The 21,671-nt window shown below is 40.2% G+C and overlaps 1 protein-coding gene across 4 annotated transcripts in view; it reads left to right on the plus strand.

Moving 5' to 3' along the window:
• The window catches only part of DAAM2 (dishevelled associated activator of morphogenesis 2), a 214,309-nt gene that overhangs the window by 105,746 nt on the left and 86,892 nt on the right, over positions 1-21,671 (plus strand). For all 4 annotated transcript variants that reach the window (XM_064446028.1, XM_064446025.1, XM_064446027.1 and 1 more), the window contains one exon: positions 2,224-2,313. In XM_064446028.1, the coding sequence (XP_064302098.1) occupies positions 2,224-2,313 (90 nt within the window). The remainder of the gene's footprint in view (positions 1-2,223; positions 2,314-21,671) is intronic.

Genomic DNA, 21,671 nt, shown 5'->3' on the forward strand with positions numbered 1-21,671 from the left:
AAATTTTAAAAAAAGGCTAAGATCATTAGGCAGTTCAATAAAACAATCATGATTTTTCTAAGAATTTAGCTGAGCCCAGCCAGCTCATTTCAGATGTGTATTCTGGCCTCTTTGGTAGTTCTTCCAAACCTGGCATTTCTGATTCCCTGTCTGCCCCTCCTTTCACTCCCACATGCTTGACCTCCAACAGCATTCCTTTGCTTGCCTTAAGACCTTACATGTCGTTTCACTCTCCCTCTCCCCCCAAGAATGTGATCCTGGCCTGAGCTTTCTAGTTGTGTGTAGCAAGGATAAAACTCCTTGCCTTGCTTGGCTGCCCCCTTGTTTGGAAACTCACCCTAAACATTTCCACATGGTTTGCACTATTTTTGCACAGCTAAAATTTTTGGGCTTTTTTGCCTTTAAACTCTTTCTTTTTTAGAAAAACCCTCCAGCTTCTTCTACCTTGGGCTGCTGGCACTGACCTCGCCTTGTTACTGTTTGCATTTCTTTTGTACCTTTTTGCAGCTGAAACCTCTATGGGCCTTTAAATCTGTCAGCAGCCGCTACCAGGCTCAGTGTGCAATTTAGCTCACTGTTTTCACAAGTTTCCCAGCCCTGAACACTTTCCAAATGAGCCATTGTTGGGCTGAGTTAAAGAGGTATTGTCTCTGCTTGGGCTAGGCTATTGTGGGTGCCAGAATCTGCATGTGCAGTGTTCCTAGTGCTGCAATGTCATCTTGATATTGGACCCCTGGACACTTCCTTCTCCAAACACTTTCAAATATATAGGAAAAAGAAATCCCTGCCAAAACTGATTCATTGAAAAGTTATTGGAAGCTTGTCTTTATATTGCTGAAACTCTCATTTAGACATCTTTGTCCCTGCTCATACAGGCTGCTTGCTATGAAGACCATTCTTATTTGTTTAATTCCCATTAGCACCTGAAACTGGCAGCTGTGATTGGAGCCCTGTTCCGATCAGCGCTAAATAACACAGTGCAAGTAGCAGTCTCTGCTTTGATGGTTTCAGAGTCAATGTTGCATAGGAAGAGAGCCTATTGTTATCACAGAATCACACGTTGGAAGGGACCTCAGGGATCATCTAGTCCAACCTTTCTAGGAAGAGCCCGGTCTAGACAAGGTGGCCCAGCTCCCTGTCCAGACAGCTCAAAAGTGTCCAACATGGCCGAGTCAACCACTTCCCTGGGGAGATTATTCCAGTGGTTGACTGTCCTCACTGTGAAGAATTTTCCTCTCATGTCCAATTGGAATCTCCCCAAAAGCAACTTGTCCTCTCCATGTGACTCCGTGTAAAAAGGGAGTCTCCATCTTCTTTGTAGCTACCCCTTAAGTACTGGTACACGGTGATGAGATCCCCTCTAAGCCTCCTTTTCTCAAGGCTGAACAAAACCAGTTCTCCCAGGCTATCCTCATATCCACCATTTACAGAAGAGAAACCAAACCTGAGGAATTTAGTGGTGTATCCAGAGGGAGCTTTTGTGACAGAGTTGGGAGTCAGTTCCAGATCAGAGCATTGTATTTAATTTTGTAAATGTAAGGTTGGCTAGACTCTAAAAGGGTGTGTTCCACTGAACTCACTTTTCATATCGGAGACTGATTTTGCTGGTCTGTTCAGCCTGATGTGACACTGTGGAGATATGGCCTTTATGTCTGAAATCCTGGTTGTCTTATGCTGGGAACTGTGTGGTTTAGAGGACAAACATCTGGACAAACATTTCAACCTGTAGGTTGCTTTTGACATTACTGCCACTAGACAACTCATGACCGTTGTTTAAAAGATCAGCAATTTCACTATTCTCCTTCTATGGAAGACCAAGCTAGTACTGCAGGCCAGGAAAAAGGTGCGTTGAATTTTTAGGCTTCCTCTAAGAATTGTATGGAGTGTCTGTGTCACATAAGCCAGGGCTTTGAGTTTTTCACTTCATGCCTTTCATGTGGTCTTTCCCATCCTTGACTTATCATTACTAATGGAAGTTTGACATGGCAGTGGTTCAGATTTCCTCTCTTGATAGGTTCTGCTCTGACAGGGAGAACTCACAGTAGTGAGGTAAAAATTACAAAACCAATAATCTTTCAAGCCTTTGGGAGCCACTAAGTCCTCTGCCTTTTGATTGAAGGCTAGTCAACATACCTGGTCCAGATTCCTCTCAACCTATTATAAGTTACCAATGCAGCTGTTGACTGGGTTTTTTTTTCTGTTTTTCTTCTTCATGATCTCCAGGATGAATTGGATCTCACAGACAAGAACAGAGAGGCTATGTTTGCACTCCCTCCAGAGAAGAAATGGCAGATTTACTGCAGCAAAAAGAAGGTACTACTGTTGTCCTGACTGAAGTAGCCTACCAATAAATTCTGTGTGCATGTACATAATTACTGATAGACATCTAGTTTTGAATTAGGTGTTTACTATTTACTCAAGAACATGATTAAGCGATATAAGGATTTTTATCAGCATGAACATGGCACGACTTTCTTATAAGTAGTGTATGTATGTGTGATTTCTGAAGAGAATGTTAATGAGTTAAAATCATACGTTGTCCCATTTTGAATCTTTTACATGTTTGGTTTTGGGTTTGTTTTGTTTTTTTTTTCCTTTGAGCTGGAAGAAAAACTATAATGGAAATGTTTTAAGGTATTTTTAAAAACTTTTGTAGGTTGCTTAGAATAGAAAGTGTTACTGAAATCTTTCAGGATGTCTTCAAATACCTATGAAGTACATAGTAATAGTGATGGCTTAAAACTTGGTCGCTCAAGGTCTTCCAGAGCTTGTAGGAAATGCTCCATATTGCACTGGAAAGTGAAGAAGACCTGCTCTATCAATTTCTGTATAACACTTCTCCATTCAAGGTCTTCAAATTTCTGACAAACCAGTGAGAGAGGCAGTAAATCAGAGGATGATGTATCACACTGGGTATTTTGTCACTGGCAGAATGATGGCCAAGTGAATTGACAAATTGTATCATTGCTGTGAAACTTGTAAAAGAGGAATTCCTGCAGGAGTGGTGTGGTAGAAAAATTTTGCAGCTCTAGGAAGGAAACAAACAGTCAGAAACAAAGACAGACCCAACAGCATGTATTCATTAACAATAAATGTTAGGATAAAAAAGCGTGTTAGTTTGTTGGTTAGTTTTGTTTCTTAAATGTACAAGTGATTCTATGAGAGAATGTATCTTTCTATGTAAGTCTGCATAACAGAATCTGAAAGAGGATGTTTAGGTTTCAATACTGAAGATGGCAGATTGCAACACTGATGATGCTCTTTCAGATGTTGTGTTTGCTGCCTTTGTTTCCTCAGGGGAGGGAAAAATTCACTTTCTTACCATGTAACTAAAGAAAACCTCAGTCAAACCAATCAGATGGGTGCTTTATATTTGTGTTGCTTTTGGTTGAAATACATCACACAGGGAAGTTAATAGCAATAAATTAGTTACAGTGCCTCTGAGCTAGCAATAGTTCAGGAAGTGCGTAAGAGCAGTCTAGGCTCAGTTGTTTTGGTGCTCTCTCCATACTTTCTGCTGGTACACAGAGCTTGCAAGTGGAAGGAAGGTGTAGGCTGCTGTGATTAATGTCTGCTTTACATTTTTGCTGGCTGGCTCAGCAGGCTTTTTCAGCTCTGAGGGGAGAAGATCTATTTGTAGCCGACTTAGAGAACCGCACATTCCACCTCCCGGACCAGTCAGCCTTGGCAGGAAGATTCAGGCTTTAATGTATTTAATATGTTGGTTGGATTCACTACATGACACTTTTTAAAAAAAAAAAAAAAAAAAAAAAGAAAAAGAAAAAGGCAGTGGATTTGATGTAAGAATCCTGAAGAAAGACCTCTGGAGTTAAAGGAGCTGCATACTGGAAAAATCTTTATAATGCATTTGTAGTGCAACCTCAGTTAGCTGAACTCCAGCTATCCAAAATGGTGTGCTAACTGGAAGAGGATACTCTTGCCAGATGTCTATTCATTACATTGTACATATTTTCAGTTACTTGAAACCTTAACTGTCCAATGTTATTCATTGTTCCCCTTACAGGCAGCTGGATGATCAGTGATGCCATATCTCTCTCTCTCTCTCTAGGCTACTACCTAATCTTCCTATCATCATTGTTTTACAGAGACAGAAAAGCTTCTTGCAGGCTTTCCGTTAGAGGAAAGCTGTCTTTTCCCTGAAGAATTTATAATCTAATATTAGCCATAGAGGGCCCAGTTGGCAGAATGCTGTCAGCCATCTAGGACAAGCCCCTGGCGACATCTGTCTTGCTGATGTTGGGTCCTTCGAGCTTCCTGGGAAGTAAGGTCTCTGCGCTTTGCAACATGGCAAGTCAAAAAACTATGAGCTGTTAGGTCAAGAAGTGCAGGTTGAGCTAACTGAGGCAATTATTAATCTCAGATGCCTTTCCTCATCTAAAAGTAATGGAAGGTCAGGACTTCCTGATTTGTTCCAAAGGTGGTGAGATTAGTAGACTGTCTTAAGTAAACAAATGCCACTTGCAAAAATGAAGATCAGTCATTGTCCATCATCTTGGCAATTAGACTTCAGATGTAATCTATGGTACTTGTTTCCAGTTTGATAGCAGAAAGTCACTACTGTATCAAAGAACTCATTCCACCTGTTTCTGATACCAAGCCTTTCTGAAGACATGGGGCAAGACATGTATGTCTGCATTTAAAGTTTTATGCTAGGGCATAGCTTGCCAGCCAACATTCCATGGCACTCAGAGGAGATTCAGTTCTGGATTGAAATTTCATAATTGTGGATGATATTTACAGAGGAGCATTCACACAGTATTATACAGCCATGCTTGCTTTGGTCACTTTTGGCTGTTCTAGATTTGTATCTGAAACTATTAGTACTAAAACCTGTCATGAAAGTGGGATTTAGATCACTTAAAGAACCACTGTCAAATGTATTAGCAAAAGTGGTTCTCATATATTGTTGTAGAAGTGCGACTTAACAAAGTTCAATGGTAAGGTTCACTCTATTACTGTATGGCACAATCATTGGAACAATGATTCAAAACTACTAAGTCACAAATCAAAGTTACCAAGACAAAATCAAAGTTACAGAATCACAGAATCACACGTTGGAAGGGACCTCAGGGATCATCTAGTCCAACCTTTCTAGGAAGAGCACGGTCTAGACAAGGTGGCCCAGCTCCCTGTCCGACGACTCTTAAAAGTGTCCAATGTGGCCGAGTCAACCACTTCCCTGGGGAGATTATTACAATGGTTGACTGTCCTCACTGTGAAAAATTTTCCTCTCATGTCCAATTGGAATCTCCCCAAGAGCAACTTGTGTCCATTCCCCCTTGTCCTCTCCATGTGACTCCATGTAAAAAAGGAGTCTCTGTCTTCTTTGTAGCTACCCCTTCAGTACTGGTACACGGTGATGAGATCCCCTCTGAGCCTCCTTTTCTCAAGGCTGAACAAACCCAGCTCTCCCAGGCTATCCTCGTACGGCAGGCTTCCCAGTCTTTTGATCGTCTTGGTGGCCCTTCCCTGGACCCCTTCCAGCCTGTCCATATCCTTTTTGTAGAGCGGGGACCAGAACTGTACCCAGTACTCCAGGTGTGGACTGAGAAGTGCTGAGTAGAGTGGGATAATGACTTCTTTCTCTCTGCTGGTGATGCCCTTTTTGATGCAACCCAGCATCCTGTTGGCCTTCTTGGATGCAGCAGCACGCTGTTCGCTCATGTTGAGCTTTCTGTCCACCAGGAACCCCAGGTCCCTTTCCACAGAGCTGCTCTCCAACCAGGTGAATCCCAGTCTGTGCTGCACTCCTGGATTATGTTTTCCCAGGTGCAGGACCTTACACTTGTCCTTGTTGAACTTCATAAGGTTCTTGCTGGCCCACTCCTCCAGCCTATCCAGATCTCCCAGTAAAAACTGGGAGGCTCCAGTACATGTACTCCCTGCAGCCCCTGTAGTCCCCGACTCAGAAATCACTATGTCCCACAGTATCTGGCTTCTGCTGCAGCATGAACTGGAATTTCTGAAGTAATAGCAGATTTGGAAAAATGGCACATTATTTCCAGAGCACACTCCACATAAAAAACAAACGGCCAATGATTTGATCTAAAGGAGTAGCTTCAGCTCGCAGCTATAGTGAATGTTTCACACTCATTTGTGGAGTAGGTATTTGCAAAGAATGAAGGCTGCTCTGTTGGAAAATGTTAATGTGTTCTTAGTCTCAGCTGTCCTCTACCTTACCATTAATCAGTACAGAGTGGACAATGAGAGATGCAGTTGTCCTAATTTGCATGAGAAGAATCATTAATCAGTCACCACTGATGGCACCTTGACCATCTACCCAAAATACCAGTACTACATGTTTTAGACTGCCTCTTTCTCTGCAGTATGAACTTCCCCTGACTCCACATTGAGTTATAAGTAAAGCCATATGTAGACAGAATGCAAATTATGACATCCTCCGCCAGTTCAGGTACTTTATCCTGGTTTTGTTTAGGATAATCTTCAAGAGGCATCAGGAGCTGAAATTTAGACTTACATAAAACATATAATCCACTTCTGTAATTCCTTCCTGTAAAATTATCTCTAGATTTCCTACTAGTTATATCTTTTGCAGGAATTTGCACTAGACAATGCTTTTGGATGTATTTATTTATAAATGGTAAAATTTCTCATGTCAAGGTTTAGAAAACTGCTGTTATTCAGTGCTGTTTTACCAGAAGCTAATACAAAAGTACATAATGTCATTAAATACTGATAAAATAATGATATGGAAAGAAAAAGTTGTCAGCTCAATAATTTCACCTGTAAATGAGCTTGTATTGGGATCCCAAAAAGGGTAGAAAATGCAGGTATTGCACTGCTTTGGCACCCATTGCTTTGGATGCAGTCTGCATTGCAAAGAATGAGGCCTCATTGTGCAGGCAATAGCTTATTGCCTTCTGTACAATCCTACAAGCGCTTAGACTTATTACTATTGGAAAGCAAGTAGTTTTCTTTTTATGGCCTTTCCTGACTCCAGAGACTAATTTGTAAGCCTTCAGTTGAGCAGATTTTAGTAGGAAGCACACACACTTTGCAGAGCTAAACAAGTTCGTTTTCTTTTAATTCAGTGTTTCTCTGAGGGAAAAATTGGTAGCATATGCCTTTCCAAAGCACAGTCAAACTGGACTAGTTGTATTGTACGGCTTTGCTCTGGACAGGGAAACATAGCCAACAAAAATCTCAATCCTAATAACTACAAAGAGCTGTCCTAGATATTTTGGGGTTATTTTGTACTCTTCTGATTTTAGTTGTACCCTAGAAGAGCTGCTTTGAGTTGATTGTACTTTCCCTACTCAAGTGTAATTATTCAAACTCAAGTAGTGAAGCAATAACCAGCACACTGCAACTTTCCAGAAAGAGGCATTTATGGCATTTATGACAAAATAATGCATGCTATAATGTTTAAATTGATTATACTTTTTCTATTACGGGAAACAGATCTAGAGAAAGGCTTCTCCACAATAGCAAAATAGGCTTTAAAAATTCTGACGAAAATTTAGCCAAAACATACTCTGTAACAGCCAATATGCAGAAAAGAGGAATTCTTTATGATTCCAATCCCTGCAATTATTTTTAAAATATCTATCAATTACTTTTTTCATCTACCTGGTGAGTAAAAAACCCTAGTAAATTGAATATGAGAATAGGAGTCAGGTTCTGCTTGGTTCTAAAAGTCCTTGATCTAAATTGTATAATTTCAAAGAACTTGTCATTATTATGTTTATATATAAATGCATTTTTCTCTACCTGAAAGAAAGAGTAGCAAAGTTAGGAAACTTTGTGGCAATGTTCTGGCCCTGCCATCATCTCACACCTTTTCCCTGCGCTAACATACACGTCTGAGCTGCATACAGTATTCCTTTTCCTTTGTTTTTCCCTTTGTTTTTCCATTTGTCTCCCTTTTTTTCAGATACAATCTTAAAAATCTGAATATATTCTCAGTTTAAGCACTGTTCATACTTTTTCTTTGCTGCACCTATCTGTCTTCTAAGGTATTCTTGTTGGATTTGAATTTGTGGTGAAGTCTCCAAACTTGGGAGAGCTCACTGCAAGGAGCAGGAAAGATGGAGTGGAAGGCACTTGTGTGCGTTATGCAGTCACTAAGGAGTCCAAGCCCTTTGGACTGAGGTCACAGATCAGTGCTGAAACCAGTGAAGCTGCAGTCCAGGTGCAGAGTGCCACAGATGCCCTTCTACAGAAGGTTTACACCTCTCCCACAAAGAAGCAGCAAATACTGCTGCATCACCTCGTGTTCCCTTTCCTTTTCCCAACATGAGGGCTGCATTGAGCATACATTAGCCTTCAGAATGCCCTGGGGAATCCTAGCCTTAGTCAGACTTTAACTTCTAGTAGTTTTACTGCAGTCTTTTTATACCATTTGCAGCTCAATTTCACAAACTCCCACTTTGGTCCCATGCTGGCTGTTTAACATTAATGAAGATAATGTCTACATGTCAGGTTCGGGTTTTTTTCTTTTTTTGAGAATTTTTCTTTGAGCTTTGCCCTTGAGGTATGCGTTGTCAGCAAAATGTCACCATATAAAGTATAGCTTGATATTGTGCAGCTGGATACAGAGTCAGATACTTCTGTCCTCCACCCCCATGCCCACGCCTGCCTTCAGACTCCTGCAGAGCTCTAAGCAAAATTTCCAATCCAAAACCAGGCTGTATTACTGCTATAACCCTGCTTGAAATCAGCTACAGTTCCAGCTTCCAGAGAGTGCAATTCACCCTATATCTTGGATTCATCTTCCTGATAAAACTGTAAATATAAAAATTAATTCATATGTATAATATAAATTCATGTATATATGTGTGTATATATAAAATACATATATATATATATATGAAATCTGCTGGAGGAATCTAAGCTGCTTTTGCAGCTTTTGATATAATTACCTTAGCCTACCAGGGATGAAGCAGGAGATGAATGCAAATACAAAACCTGGAGTTCTCCTTGCCTTTGGGAAAAACTTTCTGAATTGAGTGAAAGTTTCTGCACCTACTCTTTGTTCTTGGGTTGCTCTATTCTGTAAAGTGCAGTTTCAGTTTGGTTAAGATGGAGAGGCAGTTATTTCTCAGCTAAAGTGAAGAGACAAGCCTTTTCTTCCAAAGCCCTGAGGTCTTTTCTGTGCATTTAAACCTTCATATGGAGGCTCTAAGAGCAGGAGGCTGCATTACATCTGTTGTATTTAGATAGGAGTTCTGCAGTTCTGGGTGTAGGAAAGCATTCATTTCTTCAGGTTCCTACTTTAAAGTAGGAGATACACATGGAGGTGTTCAGAGGAAGATAGATATTCCCTAAAGAAGAGAGAAAATGGATCTTCATCTGGTCTCATTTAGTGATACAATATACCAGATGAAGATCACACCATTGTGTTGTCTGAGTATGGGGTTTTGGTTTTGTATTGTCTGATCTGAGCTATGAAAGCCCTTTGGGGTTCATCCTTTCTGTGTGAAGAGTGCCAAGCACGTGCTTGTCTCATAATAAATGAAGTGGGTGGTTTGAAGCTGTATTGTTTTCAAGTCTATCTTTTTGCAGTATTTTTTCCTCTTTCAAATACTCTTAGAGTCTGTTATTGATTTGGAATATTAAACTGTTTTGGTTATGGATTTATAGCTGTAAGAAGCATTTAATGTGTCCCTTACAAGTTCCTTCCTTTAGAGTTGTTATTCCACACGCTGTATCTGGGAGCAGCAGACATGAACACACAAGATGATTTGCTGCAGTATTTGAGAAGCCATTTGTAAAGAATCCCAGTTTGATGAGGCTGGGATGTGACTTCATGACAGTTTTTCTCCCAGCTTTTCATGAAGTGTTTAGGGGGAGTGTGGTGGGTGCTTCCATTCTCTCTTACCCTGGGAAGTCTGAAAAATGCATGGTAACTCTCACAACATGTGTGATAACCTAAAAGCAAAGGCAGCTGGTAGATAGTAGGAGGCTGAAGAAGTTGTGTGGGACGTGGAGTGCTTAGTGCAAGTGTATTGCTGGCTAAATGATGAGGATATCTGATGACCACAGGGCAAAGCCCACCCTGTACATTGGAGCCGGAGAATTAGACTTTATCTGAAATCTTTGGTGCATCAGAAAATTATTTATCTTCCTACCAGTGCTTTAGAAGTTTGTGGCAGGAGTTCAGCTCTTCGGTTACCAATTTAATTTAACTCAGTATTCAAACCTTGACAATGACCTGAACAACCTGATCTAACTTTGAACTTAGCTCTCTTTGAGCAGGTCCCTTCTGCCCAAGGCCCTCTATCCTAAATTGTTCTGTGATTCTCTGCACTGACCATAAATCAAACTAGGAAAGCAGCTGTATGGCCCTATAAAGAAAGAGGTCAACAGTAAGGCTCTGCACAATCTACTGTCTCCTGTATTATTGCTATGAGACCAACTCCTTGAAACAGGGTGTAGCAGAAGGTGTTATTTGGTTCCCTCCCAGTGCCTGGGATCCATGGCTGCTTTTGATCTGAGTGATTGCATGACTTCCTTAGCTTAGCAGACCACTGGTGAAACAGTCTGAAACGTGGAATTTTTCAAATGAATTCTCTGAAAATAGACTTGCTTTCTGTTAGTCTGTGGCTCAGTGGAAATCTCATAATACTGGTAAGTCACAGTGGGAGGATGTTGCCCTTTACAAACCGCGACATTCCTTCAGCTGGATGTTTGGAAAATGCCAGCAATTGTGGAGTTAACTTGCTTTTTTCCCACCACCATCTGTTCCTTTTTCTGTTAACAGAATGACTTCATGCTCAGATGTTTAGGATGATTTGTTAGCTTGATGCTGACATTGGGTCATTCCAGTATCTTTAGTGTAGGTATGGAAGACAGGCACATGGCTTCAAAACTTACTCTGTTATAAACGCAAGTAGGCTTTAGAGCACTAAATTCAGAAACTCTGGCCTATGACAAGCACAGGACATAATGGGAAACAACACAATGCAGCGAGAGTGTCACTAGTGCAGCAAATGCACGCGTTTCCTGATTAGTGGTGTACTTGGGTCTTTTCAGTGTGAAAGAGCTGTTTGATTAATGGCACCTCTTAACATGTACTGCAGGCTGAAGTAGTAGCTCCCAAAGTTGGGTACCATGGTTAATACACTGTAGAATAAAGCCTAAAATGACATACATTTCCTTCTACATAATTTAATGCAGAGAATGTGTTCTTGCTGGAAGAATAAGACTTAAGATTCATATAAGACACCACCTCATTCTTTTATAGTTCCATATAACGAATTTAGGCTTTTTTCTCATCTCACATGAGTATAGATTTGTGGATGTTGACCCTATTAATCCTTGTGTAGGTCAGCATACCTGAGAAAATATTGGCCATTTTGTATGGGTTATCATTAGGTTCCTGAAATTGTGTCTTGATGTTATTTTCCTTGATATTTTCCCTTCTACAGCAAGTGGTTAGTCTGAGAAACAGTACAGTAGGCTAGTAGGCTTAATGATGTGAGACACCTCTTAAAAATAAGATTTTTTTTTCTTGGAGTCACTCTTGTAGTGATTTAAAGGATGAATTTGGTGTCAAGGAAGCAAAAATGCTTGCACAATTCAGCTGATATACCATTATTACAGCTTGGAATCGTGATACCTAAAAGACCACATTGTAGCAGACGTAACAGGAGATAAGGAGTTTTTCCAAATCGTTCATTTTACTTGGTTTATATTTTCCATGCTGCAATGCTAACAATTACAGGCTTATTTATTTATCCTGGTATAAGAGGTTATTTTGGGTCAGGGCCCTGAAATTATATATTTATTTATGTATAATCAAAAAGTCTTCTCTTCCCCACCCCCCATGGGAACAGCATGGAATATTTTTAGTTTCTTCCTCCCTCTCCCTCTCTCTTACCAACAAGAAAGCTTAGCTGTTGCTTAGAAAATGCCCTCCCAGCTCTTTTGTTCACACTGCTGAAGACATAAACTCCATGAAATTGCCATGATATTTGCTATAGATATTCTGAGTATGTAAAATTAGGGTGTCCACCTTGCAGTTCTGCATTTTTCAGGTGTGCTACTAGTGCTCCAGTTGAAGTTAGCACTCAACACTTCTCAAAAATCAGACCCAAAATAGTCCTGAGTTTATACAGTGATAGTTGGAAAATTGTCATCATCATGCCTAATGCTGTGTTTTGCATTTGGCTTGCATTCTGTGGGAGTTTCGGAGAGCTCAGTGGGAGCAGATTTGACCCTACAGTGGAAAAAAAGAAGAAGGGGGAGGGAGGGAAGAGAGTTAAAAAAAAAAAAAAAAAGAAAACATTTATCCAGCTGTCATCCTACTAAGACGGTGTAACTTGCTGTATTAAGAAGAAAAATAATGGTGAGCAATCCAATTCTGCTGTATGGGAAATACATGTAAATGCTGATTGTGTGATTTGGTTGCTGCCGCTGAATTATGTTCTGTCCTCGTCTGTCCTCTTGCAAAAGTTCTGGGTCTTCACAAACCAAATATGAGTCAGTCCTGCTGATAGTGTATAATGATAATAATAATAATAATAAATGCTGTGTACTGTGTAGTTCTCACCATTCAGATTAGTCTCAGGTGGATAAGCGAGAGCAAAGAATATGTAAATAACTAGTATATTTCTCTGGTATGTGAGAAGCAGAGTTCGCTCAGACTAGGGCTCACTCTTCTCTGTATTCTGAATTTCATTGAATGCTCACCAGCCTTTCAAAAGCCAGTGAATACTGAGCAGGAAGAGTTACTGAATTCCCTATCTTTTCAGAGAAAAGTTCATAAACAGGCACAGTAAATAATTGTTGCCAAGATCTAGTGACAGCCATGAAGAGAAAGAAAAAAAATTATTTCTACTGTTCTGGAGGATTGTTTCAGTTCTATTCAGTCAGATGTGACAGTTTCAGCTATGCACCTGAATCGAAGTGAAAATCACAGTCTTCCGTGATATTGAGTCATCTGCATTTTGCAGACGTAATAGGCGAGAGAAATGAAGGCCGGGAGAAAGGAAACAGTTTTACCTGAGTTTATGGAAAGGGGAGAGACAGACAAAGCAACCAAATGGTACACTCACATATTGCATTAGCAACTTAAAAGCCATGGGTGTCTCAGTCTGAATTTATCCCTTTGTTCACCTGTCCAACAGCTCCTAACTTTACTGTTTCTTCAGCAGTGAAGGATGTTAAAGGAGGGAGACAAATAGAAAATACGTGGCTGCTCTCACCAACTAACATCATCTGTCACCCCTCTTAGTAAAGGCGCAGACGTGAACTGCAGCAAGCAGCAGTGTCACTGGAAAAACAGATAGTGGACATGTTGTCCACATTGTCGCCGGCAGAGGGACAGTGAAGAGAAACCTTTTAGACTTTGGCATTTACAGATTCTTTGTGTGCTCCCAGAGGGACTTGTCCTGTCCTAGGTAGCTGTGCTGGCTCTAGGTAGGTGTGTCCTAGGGTAGTTCCTTGTGTCTTTGAGCACAGTCAGTGACATATCATTCCCATCATCAGGCAACATGTAGGGTGATTGCCATGAATGATAAGTGACTTCATTTTATTTAGAAAAGATTGTAAGTGGTTGCTTGCTGGAGATAAACAGAGTAGGACAAAAATATAAACTTTCAGTGCTGGCATGTGGCAGACAGGAGGCTCAGTTACGCAGGCTGGGCTCTTTTGTGGCTTTTCACTTTGCCTAAAGAATGCCAGGAGGAGGAAAGGAAGTGAGGAAGGAGACGGTCCAAATGACGTAAATACTAGCTGGGTAAGGATACAGTTGGAAACAGTACTGTTGGAAAGGGACCAAGGTAAGCTGTGTCCACAGCATGTTGACTGCAAGCTGAACAGGGTTAACGCTGGAATGGAGATGTACAAACAATACTCTTACATAACACAGAGTAAAAAGGAGTAGGGACAATGCAGAGCATGGATGTGAATGAAAAGATAGACTATGGCCCACTGCTACTGCTTAGGATTTGTTGGGGTAGTGACAAATTTTTGGCTTCATCTGCCACAGGAATCACTGCAGAACCTTGACCCTGACCTCAGGCTTGCCGCGGGTTTGTGGGGACAGAGCTGTGGTTCAGGAGTACAATCTAAGTCCACAGCCACACGCCTGGAGAGCAGGCTGTGACCATGAGAAACTTTTTGTCTTCTCCTGAAGACCATCTGACTAGAATGATAATGAAATGACCTCCTGACTGGTAGGATCCTCCATAGTGGATATTTCCCTTCACCTCCAAAAGAAGTATAAAGAACGGGCTGGGGGAAGGTAGACTCCTGAGATCTTCTTCATTGGAAGACCAGGGAATTCATTAATTGTTTTAATTGGCAGCTCATTATTCAGATTATACACTTATCAACTGCAAAATACCAGTTGTGAAAAGTAGAGCATGTAAGAGGTTTTAAACATGAGCATGAACTTTAGTTAATAGGACAGAATAACCTTTAGACAGCAACAGAGTCAGGAGAACATATCCAACATGAGATCAACTTCCATGACAAAGGTAAAATGTTCAGTGGAGTAACAATGTGTGATGTCAGTAGTCATCAATTTGGCAAGAAAGCTTTGTCCTGAGGGCTGAAGGTACTGCATAATTCAGTGTGGCCTCAGCCGTACATTTAAGTAGCTCTGTAAATATAGAGACAAGTTGTCCTTTTGGTCACTACACTGTACCCATAAATCAACGCCTGGTGATGGTGGGATCCCCATCCTACAGCAGGGTTAAATATGCTTTAAGAGGGACAAACACACTTGTACAATCTGTAAACTATAAGAGGAGGCTGATGCAAGTCAGTGCTGGCAGCAAGTTTACATCTGTCTTTATTGGAGAGAATGATAAAAAGCCAACAGAAAAAAAGATGAAAGGTTCTTAAAACCAGAAGTGTAAAAAGTTTAAAACCGTGCTGTAATTTAAAGTTCTTTAAAGTGGGATTCTCTCCATCAGTAATCTATAGTAAGTCTTGTGCCAGACATGGTTATTGTAAAACTTAATCTTGGTTTAAACACTACAATTACACAATTAATTAAAGTCAGTGGTTAAGACTACTGAGATTTCAGAAAAAAATTAATTCTTATCTTCAGCTCATAACACTGCACCAATAACCTTTCCACCTGCCAGGTATGGCATTCCAGTCCACTTTCCATGAGACATTATAAATCTCTGTGTGTGTGTACACAATGGATCTGGCATGTTTTCTGGAAGATAAGAAATAAAAGCATGGCCTTCATCTCCATTAGATTGATACCAGTTAGCAGTAATTTATTTGAAGTGTTTTTGAGTGTTCGATGAGGTTGGAAATGACACATCACGTGTATACAATGTACAACTTCTAGAGTTGCTATGTCAATGTCAATGGGTGCTTGGGAAACAAAAGAGGTGATGAATGGAATAAGCAGTTCAAAACAAAGCATATATTTAACTTTACTGGAAAGTTTTTCAGCCTGTGGTAGCATTCATTTTAATTTCTAAAGGCTGGTGAATTTCAGCAGCAGAAGCAGAAATTCAGAAGCTTCTCTCAGTATTATGAAAAGATTTCTAAGGACAAATCCTCATCCTTCATAAATATATCCCTTTTTCACTTTTATGCTTTTAGACTTTATTATATTTTGTAACAGTGAGTTCCACAGTTTGGCATTATAAGTCGTTTTGTCATATAAATAATAATACAAAGCCTTTGATTCTTCCTTTGAAAGGCTGGTTAGTAACCAGCATCAGAGGTCATTATTAGGTTTGTCAAGTTACTGGCAGAAGGACAAAGATCAGGCTAAATTAAGAAAAACAAAAAACAACAACAAAAAAAAAATCCTATAGTCTGTTAGGTAAAATATTCTTGTGTCATAATCCAGGGAACTGGAAGCATATATGGCTATACCTGACCTTTATGAGAGGCAATTGCATGCTCCAACTGGTAATTAATATTCCCTTTTAATAAGTTATACTGTAGACTGCTTTTGTGGGAGAAGGATTATTATCTGCACATCAATAGCTTAATTCCAGGGATAGAACTAACGTCTGTTTTTCTCACTCTGTATAAATTGTGCTTAAAAAGCTTGGATATAGCTCCCTCCCTGAAACCCTGAGAATATTTGTGTAAATGCTAGTCATGGAGTCTGAGAAATGGGGCAGTGACCACATCTGTCTAGTGAACGGCTCAGTCCTATGGTCTGTCCTGTTTCAAAATTAGCATCTCTTGGGACATGGTTGGCTTTCTGGAGGTGTAAACTGTCTGAAAAGTTTAGGTGTATTTTAGTTCCACTTCTGAATTAGTATTTCAACCCACAGCAGATCAAACACATTTTGTGTCTTCTAATGAAAGTGCTTTTTATTTATGCAACTTTGGCTGCTCTGAACTGAGACACAGCCGTTAGGATGGACAGTGTGTTAATGAACAGGTAAAAGTTTCCTTGAAAGCCAAACTTCCCCTTAAAGTGAAGAAAAGTCAGTAAGTCAGTTGTGGAAAAAAAAGAGAACAGTGATTTCGATGAGGGTGCAGTACTTGAGCGTGGATTGATTCTTGGCTGTGCTACAGATTGCCTGTGTAACTGGGAACTGTGTAATTGTCTGCATCCCATTTTCCCTGTTTCTGCTGATCTTACTGAAAGAGAGGCTGAAAAACCTAATATGTGAATTTCTTTAAGGACCTTTGACAGTGTAGAGTGCAAGGTGTTACAAGATTGTGTTGTATTCAGCATTAATAGCAGATGTTGTGATAAGCTGCATCTTTTTTAAAAGCACCTGAAGGGAGAAGCGTAGCGCTTTTGGGAAATGAAGTGCAAGTGGTAACCATCTTCCACCCTCCAAGCAAACAAAAAACCCACCTTGTTTGTAGTGGCCAGAATATTCATGTGGAAATCAAGGGTCATGAACATTTTACCAGCTAAGGTGTTGTTCTGAAGAGTGTGGGAGGACTTCATCCAGAAGCAGAGAAACTTTATCTCTGAGCTTTCCTCTCAATTGGTGTAAGTTATGTTAAAAGTTAAAGTTTCAGTGAATTGGCCTTGGAGAAAACAAACCAAACCAACTAACCAACCAACCAACCAAACAAACAAAAAGAAACCCCTACACTGAAAAATGCCCGCTTATTTGTAATCAGGATCTCAGTTCCCATTGACTTTTAATAGGAAGTATGATAAAAATAGCTACAGGGACTTAGTATGACAAATAAAGTATTTAACTTTTTCTAAAAAGGTATCAGCTTCTTATAATGACTTGAAATCTGTGATTTATATTTTCTGAACTGTGTGTTATGATGCTGACCCTTCACACCAGGTAAAATAACCTGTCTTTCAGCTCTGTGAGGTACTAGAATGATGTGTGCAGGCTGTTGTGAGGAGGAACCTCACTAACCTTAATGTGGCTTTTGCAAGCAAATGCAATTCTTTTTGACCCAAGTATAAACTTGAGCATGCAGTGTCTGGACACGATTAGTGAACAAGCTGGAACAGGAATTTATATTACAGTAGCCTCGTCTCATGTTCTTCATCTGTGTTTGCACGCTGTTTTTGTTGATATAGAGAGGAGCTCAGTAAATGGTATCACGGTTCCTTGCCCAAGAAAGATTTTAAACCCATGCTTTGCAGCGTTAGCTACGTGGCTTGTTCCCATTCCGTTCTGAACAGTGCAAAGCAGGAAGGTCAGCTGTCTGTAGTTCTGAGGAGATGAGTTTGAGAAGGAAGTCTTGTTGCCAATGAATAGATGTCATCCCAATAGTACCCATGCTTGTGGCATGACATCCGTAACATATGGTGTGTTTCTCGATGCATCTGTTCAAGGAGGAAGTGTTATTTTTGTTTACATGTTAGAAGGTTTCATGAATCATCAGCCCTGGCAATTTATCACAGGGGTGTGTGTGCAGTTAGTGGCAAAGTCTGTGAAATGGTTGGATACCCAGGGATGCCAAGCACCTGCTGGTCCCAGGGAGTTAGGATTTGTCTACATTGCATAAAAACAACCTGATATAAATGATGGTAGAAATAAGAGAGTGCTGGATTCAGTGTCAGATCACTGTCTGTTCCTAACTCTGCCAGTGATTTCCTGGATGAGTTTTAATTGTCACGTCACCATATATGTCTCCCTGTTTTCATCTGCATGAAAGAAGCCTTGTAAAGTTGCTGATTTTGTTGATGCATTTATTAATGCTTTGGCATACTCAGATTTTCAGGACACGCTCTAGAGAACTGCTCAACATTGTTTGGGGTCCATTTGGTGCAGAGTAAAATACCAATATGTCATCACTGGAAACCAAAACCCAGTGCTTGCCACAAAAGAACTTCAGTGCAGGCAGTTGCTGTTCAGGTTTTCCCTGTGCTGTTTCTTTCAAGACTGAAACCATCTTGAAAGAAGCACCCACCATATAAATGCTGTCTTTTGTTTTCATGATCCACTCAGCCATGAACATCTGGCATTTCCACAAGATTTCTGTAACACTGGTGTTTGGTACTTCTTTGTAGAAAGTCTCTCAACAAAGGCGGTGGTCTATAATTCTTGATTACGTCTGTTATGATGGCAGTCTTTGTATTGCAAATGTTTGTGCCATTGACATGGCAGCCGCTAATGGTCTCTGGACTCTAGAGAACAGCTTGCCCAGCAGACCAGGTCTCCCAGGATTCGCAAAAAGGCTTTCAGGATCAGCTGAGCTGTGCACACAATACTTCATTTTATTTTGTTTCATTTTGATTGGTTCAGATGGTCCAAATATTTGCAGAACTCCATTTAGTCCTATTTGGGATGAAATCATACGTTCCACTTTCCATCAAGGCATGGAGCCCGTCCAAATTAGTGTCAAAGCCTATATAATACCTTGGCTATATTGCAGGCTTGTATAGTATCAAGATCCTGTTTTCACAGCAGTTACATAGTGGTTACTCCAGTGAAGAATGATATGGCCCCTTATAAAGTCCACAAGCTGACGTCTGTTTTTTAATGTAATATTTACACTATTCAAGGAGCTAAAAGAAGGCTTTGCTTTAATAGATTCCTTCAGCTAATGTTTTCCCTTATACAGATGGGTTATTGTTTCCAGCTTTTGATACCTATGTGGCTTTGTACATTAGGGCCTCATTTCTTGGTCTGGCTTTTTTTTTTCCCCCCCCTTCTCTGTGTCTCCTGGAAGGGTTTTGCCATTATCATCAAGTTGCCTTGCAGTTTTCTCGTATGTTTTATTTAAGAGTCAAAACCTTGAAGACATTAAAAAGCAAAACAAACACACATACACACACCCCACACCCTGAATTGCTTTCCATTTTTCGACTTATCTTCCCCTCTCTGAGAGGAAGCATGATACAGCAATTTTGTATCTTGGGCAGAACCTGCATGATTTGGATAATGATGTCTTTTTTTTTTCCAATGGGTCTGATGCTTCAGGTGTGAACTTGTCTCTCTTTTGAAAACGTTGCCCAGGTGATTGCTATAAATAACATTGTGCCACCTAATGATTTCATGGGGCTAGATAAAAATCTGTATGTTCATCCCAAGTATAAGTAGCTTTCTGGGGCTTCATATTAGAAAAGGAGTGCCAAGTTTTAAGTATATAATCACATTTATTCTAGTGAAGTAAAACACACATTGACAGCCATAAAATTCTGGTCCGAACAGGGAGTGTGAAGGACAACTGAAATTAGATGGACTGTTCTGCTTAATATGCTTCTGGGCCAAACCAACTTCAGAAAGTGGGGATTCCATAGTGGAATATCTGCTAAAATGTTTTTGACCTCAGCAATGTACAGCTTCAGTTCAGGAAGAAAGCTCACACTTGCTGTCTTCTAATGAAACCTGTTTTCTCCCAGTTCTAACTAAAAACAAAACCAAAACATAAGACTCAGACTCGGAGTTCAGACCAATTTGTAATTGACAGAGAATGGTCAAAAGCAGGCTACACCAAGGACCTTATCTCATTTGCCAAGCTAACCACATATACAAATATACTTTAGCACGTCAGAGTTCTCTTATCCTTGGTTCTGAATGTGAAATTTCTAATCATTTGGGTTCAGGTAGGAAATTATTCAGAATTCTGATTTATTTTTTTGGTGTATCTATCCTAATACTCTTCAGCCTGCATGTCTAAACTAGACATCTAGAAAGGTTAGTTGTTGCATTCCAGCTTTTATATATTATTTTTTTCCCTAAAGAATTTTAAGGAGAAAAGGTATTGCAGCTTATTTCAGCATATAAAGGATGGATCCAGGCAGTCCTTAATTTACATGTGCTTTTTTCTTGGAGTTCAGAATAGAGGCAGAAGAAGTATAGGGAACATATGTATGCCCTGTTCTGACAACGTTCTTGTCACTTGTACTCTGCAAACAATTATAGATGTCGCTTGTGCTTTCATGATTCTATGCAGAGAAAAATTTCAGAAGGGCATATGAGCATACCCGGCACTACAGACTGGTGGTTCAACCTGGTTCCCTGCAGAATGACCTGACTTCACTGCCTCTGGATTAGCTCTCCATCTCTATTGTTCTCTTTGAGGATGATAAGATTATCTTATAAAAATAATGCTGTATTTATCTCTTGTATGTTTTAATTTATGTTTCCGTCAGCAAGGTCATATTTTGACTTTTGCACGGGTGGTTAAGGTCTGCCGAGTGTGAAACCATTGTCAGGGTTGTGAATGCCACCACGCATTCTCCACAGAAAAGGAGCAGCAGAAGGCAGTCTACCAATAACATGCGGTGTGGCAATTCTAACTGGCTATTGGTAGGGAGTTGCATATTTCTCTAATGTGCCGTTTGGCAGGGGTTTGGGTCCATCAGACTGCTGCTGATTGTGGCCAGGAAAGGGAATGAAGGAAAAGCTCGGAACTCCTCACTTAATTTGAGGAAGGTCACCTTTTTCTTAATGGCACCATTTATTATTATGGGGTGGTGGGTGCACAGCAACTGTGGACGTAACTGGTATCTCTTGACACTTTTCCAGCCTCCCATATTTTTCATACAGTGGTAGTCTACTATACAACGCTTTGTTTAAATCTTCTGTTCTTAATTGTTCAGTTGCATGCAAAGGCTGAATAAAGGGTTGTCATCTCTCTAGCATGTGTCTGTACTGCAGTCCTTTGCTAGATGGGAGCAAAGCTGTTTTGTCATTATCATGAATGGAGATACTCCTTTATGTTGAAAGGCCAGTGGAACAAAGAGAGGGGAAGGAATGAAGGAATCCAAGTCTCAGTTGTGATTTTATATTTAATTCTAAATATGAAGATTTTCATTTGTGCAGATTTGTTGCCATGTGTTGGTATGTAGCCTGACAGGAACTTGTCAGGTAGCAAGGTATTTTCTGAATTCATGCTCAGCAGGGAGCATGTAGAGCTATTTCTCATCTACAAATGAAACAGTTATGGAATAGCTGAGGTACTCTGATAGACCTACACATTTAATATTTTTCTGTATATCTTCTAGCATAACTTTTCTAGTTTGAGTAAGCATTCATACACAGGCAACATTGGTGAGATCCACAGTCTTCATACATCTTTGGACATCCTTAGGATAAGTCAAGTGGTCCAATCTCTTATCATTCTCTAGGAGTCTTACTATGAGTTATTTGTACTTTATAATGGGAGATTAGGATCCTAGAAACCAACCGTCATTTTGCCGATGGCTGTTACACCTATCTTGAAATAAATAGACCAATTAGAATGAAATGTCATTTCCATTGAGGAGCCAAGGAATAAGGAAGAATTGGTGCCTGAGTAGGAGTAGGTCTTCTTTTAGAACT

This window comes from Phalacrocorax carbo, chromosome 3 (genome assembly GCF_963921805.1).
Source record: "Phalacrocorax carbo chromosome 3, bPhaCar2.1, whole genome shotgun sequence".
NCBI lineage: Eukaryota > Metazoa > Chordata > Aves > Suliformes > Phalacrocoracidae > Phalacrocorax > Phalacrocorax carbo.